The sequence below is a fragment of the Alosa sapidissima genome, chromosome 13 (genome assembly GCF_018492685.1).
Source record: "Alosa sapidissima isolate fAloSap1 chromosome 13, fAloSap1.pri, whole genome shotgun sequence".
Lineage (NCBI taxonomy): Eukaryota > Metazoa > Chordata > Actinopteri > Clupeiformes > Clupeidae > Alosa > Alosa sapidissima.
In genome coordinates, this window is record NC_055969.1 from 4386564 (window position 1) to 4392635 (window position 6072).

General features: G+C 44.4%; 1 protein-coding gene across 6 annotated transcripts in view; it reads left to right on the plus strand.

Annotated features, from left to right (window-relative positions):
• The window catches only part of egfl7 (EGF-like-domain, multiple 7), an 18813-nt gene extending 12775 nt beyond the window's left edge, over positions 1-6038 (plus strand). For 5 of the 6 annotated variants that reach the window (XM_042058332.1, XM_042058330.1, XM_042058335.1 and 2 more), the window contains 3 exons: positions 2317-2393; positions 4977-5157; positions 5394-6038. In XM_042058332.1, coding sequence (XP_041914266.1) covers positions 2317-2393; positions 4977-5157; positions 5394-5413 — 278 coding nt within the window. In that variant the 3' untranslated portion in view covers positions 5414-6038. The remainder of the gene's footprint in view (positions 1-2316; positions 2394-4976; positions 5158-5393) is intronic. The other variant, XM_042058336.1, reaches the window with a different exon arrangement.
• Positions 6039-6072: the final 34 nt, after the last annotated feature.

Consider the following 6072-nt stretch of genomic DNA (forward strand, 5'->3'; position numbering starts at 1 on the left):
GTGTGTGTGTGTGTGTGTGTGTGTGTGTGTGTGTGTGTGTGTGTGTGTGTGTGTGTGTGTGTGTGTGTGCGCCCCTCTGCGTGTCTCTGTAAGTGGGAGGAATGTTCTCTGGTGTATGAGGCAATGTGATGGTGGCTGGAAGTGCAAGCACAGCAGAACGCATCCTGACTTAATTTATGAGGGGAGCCTCAGATCCCAGATCAGATTCTCCCAGTCCGGCCCCACAGAAACCCATTAGCAGCAGCAGGCCAGAGACTGCCCCCACAACAGCCACTTATGGACTATCACAATCCTAGGAGACTGAGAAGAGTCCGTGGGATTCTGGGAAGCCCAGTCATTGCCCTCTGTTCACTTTCACTTAGTTGTCTGGTGTTTAGGAGATGAGGGAGAGGAAAACTCTTGCCTTGATGCTTGACATGGACAGTCAGGCCAATGGTGAGTTGACTGTTGCTGAGATGTGAGCTCTAGTGTGTGTATAGTGTGTTATACAGTGATGACTGGTGAAGGGACTTCAGTGCTTTTTGAGTACACCATTAATACAGACATGGATGAAAGATGCGGTTGACACTCAGCTCCCATGAAATACACACATTTAGTGCTGTAGCTGCTGCTCTTGTGTTTAACTTGGTTATGAAACAAATGTTTGGGCCTATTTATTTACTCTCTGTTTAACTATGAAATCACTCAAAGGTGGATGGAGGACAAAGGGAACAATCCTGTTATTCTGACGTACAGTATGGTGCAAAACGCTGCACTGAAACTGTTTTATTTGGATCAATTTAAGCTGAAAAATATGAGCATATTACCTGACAGACAGCATCATTTACATGCTGATGTGATAGTTGCATTTAGGTTCTGCAGTTTCAAAGCAAGAGTTGGAAATATGAGTTCATTTGAAAAGTGAAATTTGTATTATTTGGATGAGGTTTATAATGACGTTGATGTGACTGATGATGAGGGGTGATGAGTGTTTTGGCTGAATAAGGTGCACTGAGACTGCTTGTCCTTCATCGTTTCCTATTCTGTTTGATTTTTTTCATGTGTTTTTTTCTTTCTTTCTTTCTCCTCTTGGCCAAGGAGCACAGATTCTCTTTCCAGCTCTTTGAGCCACGACTGCTGGGGGTCACAGTATCACACACTCACAGACACGCAAACACACACTCACACACACACACAAACACATCTCGCCAGCATATTCAGAGGAGCACACATCTGGGACAGATTGAGTTTATTTTTGAGCAAATCTGTATGAGTATGTATGTGTGTGTGTGTGTGTGTGTGTGTGTGTGTGAGAGAGAGAGTCTGTGTGAGCCTGTGTGTGTGTGAGCCTGTGTGTGTGTGTGTGTGTGTGTGTGTGTGTGTGTGTGTGTGTGTGTGTGTGTGTGTGTGTGTGTGAGAGAGAGAGTCTGTGTGTGTGTGTGTGTGGTGTGTGTGTGTGTGTGTTTGTGTGTGTGTATGTGTGTGTGTGTGTGTGTGTGTGTGTGTGTGTGTGACACAACGTCAGACTTGACATTCACTTTTTCAGTGAGACAGACATTACATGACCTGGTTAGTGGGTTCATGTCCGATCCAGCTCAGCCACGGGTGTGTGTGTGGTTTTGGTTGGTTCTGGTCAATGACATTTAGACACAGAACACTTTTCCCAGAAAACACTAAAGTAACATGACACTTTGTGTGTGTTTGTGTGTGTGTGTCTGTGTGTGTGTGTGTGCGTGTATTCAGGAGAGCTCAGAGGGTGCTCATTATATTTAAATATTTCTTGTGAAATATACATGTTAATTCTCAGTGTACTGTTCAAAAGTGTATGTGTGTGTGTGTGTGTGTGTGTGTGACCCCCTTTCCCACTAAGTTATGGATTTTTTTCTGTCTGCCTGCTAAGTTCATAAATTCCCCAGCTCCACTACTTCCCCCCTTTTTGTCTTTTTTTAAGCTCACAGATCTCAATGGGCATTAATCACTCTGTCTTAAACACACACACACACACACACACACACACACACACACACACACACACACACTGGAGTATTCCAAGTCCCCCCACTTGTTATACTCTTTAGGGGGTCTTTAGATATTCTGGTCTTCCGTCCACTTATGTGTTTTTCCCAGAGAATGAAGAAAAAGTCACACTGTGGATATTGCTGTAGGAAACGCAAATGCAAATCTGATGCAGACAATGTTTTTATGTGACTGTGCACAAGACTGTTAGTGTGGGATGTCTATGCAGATGATTGTGCTGACATATGGGCATTTACGTGTGTGTGTGTGTGTGTGTGTGTGTGTGTGTGTGTGTGTGTGTGTGTGTGTGTGTGTCTGAAGGAGTAGATTTAGGGTTGGTGGAGAATGTTACAGAAGAAGTTCAGATTCTGAGGAGCAGAGTACAGCTACTGGAGCAGGTGAGAGTCACATCCATAACTCATAACGCTTTACACCCCCCCCCCCCCACACACACACACACACACACACACACACACACGCACAAACACACACAAACATGCCCCATGACAACTCCCTTCCCCTGGACAATTCCAACGCTGGACTATTTGAAATTTCTGTCACTAAATCAGGATTAATGAATTATCATACCGGATACGTAATCATCCCACCTCTTGTAACTTTCAGCTCAAGTGCTTTTAACACCATGTCTTATTCTCTACACCCGACTATCATATGCATTTGTCATGTATACAGACCTTACTGTCCTGTACTGACCCTAGGCAGATGATCATTCGTCGATCTGCTCGAGGTTTCCTCCTATATGTATCTCCAATTCTAGGGAGTTTTTCCTCCCCTGTTACCCATGGGCCTTCTTTTCTTTTCTTTTCTTCCTTTCTTTTCTTTTTTCTCTGATTGCCTACACTCTGTAAAGCGCCATGATACATGTGTAATGTTTTGGCGCTCTATAAGCACAATAAATTGAATTGAATTGACAAACACACACACACACACAAACACGCACACAGGCACACACACACACACACACACACACACACACACACTAACTCTTGCTTTTACACACTCACAGCTCACACACACATTCCTCTCTCACTCTATAGGGCTGTAATATCAAAGGTTCTGTAATGATTTAATCCTATTGAGCCCGCGGGCTGCACCGTCTGAGGAACGCTCAGAAGCAACAGGTGACCTTTTAAAAAGTTGATGAGTTTAGCTTGGCGCCCAGAACAAAAGGAGCCCTATGGACTCAGGGCGCCTAGATGCTGTGTATGAGCTGAACATGAGAGGGTGCTCGCACATATGCCTCCCTACGCACACACACACACACACACACGCATACAGACACACACTCACACACACATGCATACAGACACAGACAGAGGCCTTCCTGGTGGTCTCTCTGGTAGTGTGGAGCTGCTTTTGGTTGTTAGCAGACCCAGTGGTTTGGCAGTGTGTGTTCTAGCTGATCCACACTGATGGCTCTTTACATTAAGACGTTGCTCAGAACATGACCTCCTTTCCACTTCACCACTCTCTCTCTCAGGAGATGTCTGTCAGTGCCATTAGCTCATTTCGGTCTAGCTGTCGTAGGCAAATTAAACATAGCTTTTCCTCCTCATTTTCCTTGATCTGAACATCATGTGGCTAATAGCTGTTTTTCCCATGGATGCACAGTCACTTATAGTACACACACACAGAAAAGGTGTTCATTAATAAAGATCAGCCTTATTCTCAAGTTACTCAATTGACTTAAAGGTGCTCTAAGCGATGCCACATGTTTTTTAGGCTAAAACATTTTGTCACTTACTGCAAACATCACCTAACCAACCGCTAGCTGTCTGTGTCCTGAATACACTGTAAAAAACCGAGATCTCTGTGAACAGTCCAGGCTCCAAAAACGGCAACAAAAACAACCTGGGCAAACCTAGCCCATAAAAACGCAACAAACTGTTCCAGCAAATCACAGACGAGATGCGCGTTTAGGAGAGTTTCAATTGCACGGGAGCAGCACGGGAGGGAGTGGGAGGAAGTAGCGAGCTAGCTCTCTGTTTTGTTTGAAACTCAACAGAAGTGACGTTACCCAGCATCGCTTAGAGCACCTTTAAGCCTTCTCCCACCTAATTCCTTTCAATGAAACATACAGTCCATGCAACTGTGATCATGTAATCATGTAGGGGGGTGTGGGGTTATTGTACACCTCACTCTTAAACGTCCCACATACTCGACGCACCCGACCAGTAGCGCGACAATGTGACGTCACAGAAGCGCCGTAACCATTTATACTCGCGCGTGGTGGTCGCAACACTAGTTGCAATATTCTCCTGAACAGAGGTGTCGCTGTTGTGAAAAGACTAACATTAACTACTTACACAGCAGAAGAAGCTGCAGTAAGAAACACCAGTAGCTAGCCTCTGTGATGGTACTTCAGACTTTGGTTGCTACTATTCACAACTACCATCATCATTATCATGTAGTTTCCAAGGTGTGTGCACAGGTAGATAGATAGATAGATAGATAGATAGATAGATGGATATATAGATAGGTACTTTAGTCATCCCGAGGGAAATTTTAATAATTTAAACAGTTTAGTTAGCTAGCTAGCTAGCTAGCAGCTGGCTGAGTTTGTGTAATTTCCTGAAGTGGAAAGAGATTTTGTTCAGGCCTTAATAGATATCCTTTGTTTGAAAATAAATCGTTTCTATTCTTTCCTCTTAATTCCTTGTGTTGCAACTCTCACTGGTAACTTTGTTAACTTATCCAGCAAACTATTAAACATTCAGGACTGTAACAAAACACTGCAACTCGCTTGCCCTCGAACTAGTCCATCTTCCTGTTTCCGCCTTGTCGCGCTCGTCTGAAAAAAAATGAGTGGTGCGCTACCTCGCGCTACACGGCCAAAACCCTGGCGCGCCAGAGAGATCTACGTCATTTTGACGTCACATTGTCGCGCTACCGGTCGGGTGCGTCAGGTATGTAGAAGCCTTTACTCTCTCTACCTTTGTGCTTTCTTCCTGGTTGTGTAGAAGCTGGAGATGGTGCTGGCGCCGTTCACCACTCTCTTCCCATTGGCTGGTGAGGAGGGCATGGCCGGCGGTCTGGGTGTGGTGGGCAGCACCAGCTTCCTGTCTCACTCCTTGCAGCAGTTGGACCGCATCGAGTCCCTGAGCGAGCAGGTCGGCTTCCTGGAGGAACGACTTGGAGCCTGTGAGTCTCACACACACTCTCATTCTCACGCATGCACAGATATGCACATACACACACACACACACTCACATGTACACAGACAAATGTACTCATGTATATATAAACCCACAGACCCACACACACACATCAATAACACATTTACACACAGACAGAAAGAATGTTTTGAAGAATGTTCAAGTTTTGTAGAACTCATGCATCATGAGTAATAAACTTGGTCTACATTTTCTGTGCTGCAGGTTCCTGTCAGGAAACTTAAAAGCGGGAAAAGCAGAGTTGCGAGGTTGCGTCAATCCATGACAATGCTGTGTCAAATTAAACATCTCTGTGCCTGAAAATTCTCAACTTATCTCCTCCATGACCTACAACTGGCCCTTAGATCTGTCTACAAGAGACACGATCTGTCCATCCATGTGCATCAGAATCTACTCCATCACCTTTGTTTTCCCTTCTGTCTCAACATACTGCCTCCCAGTGCGGGTTGCCATCACCAGAGCCCCTCAGTTCCACTCCATCAGACTCATCTCACCAGACTCAACACCCCCTGATATCATGACACTTCTATTTCTTTTGTCATTTTTTATACATAGCCCATTCTCCTTAAAATGTTTGTTTTGGATTCTGTATGCATTTATGTTTTGTCTATTTGACTTTGTTTTGGTGCAGCTAAGTCTGTGTGTATTTAAGGTTTCAGTTTGTGTTGTTTCTGTTTGTTTGTTTGTTTAACTTATAGCTCCACCTGCCTCCCTGGCATAAGACTAAAATGAGGAGAGGCTGCTGAAGACCAGTGTTCGAGTTCCTTTCCATGTCTGAATGTTGGAAATCTTGGTCCTTAATAAAAATGTTGTAACTCTTTTTTTTAAAATAAATTTACAATGACTGTCTTCTGTTTGCTGGTGAGGGCACCGACACGACTTT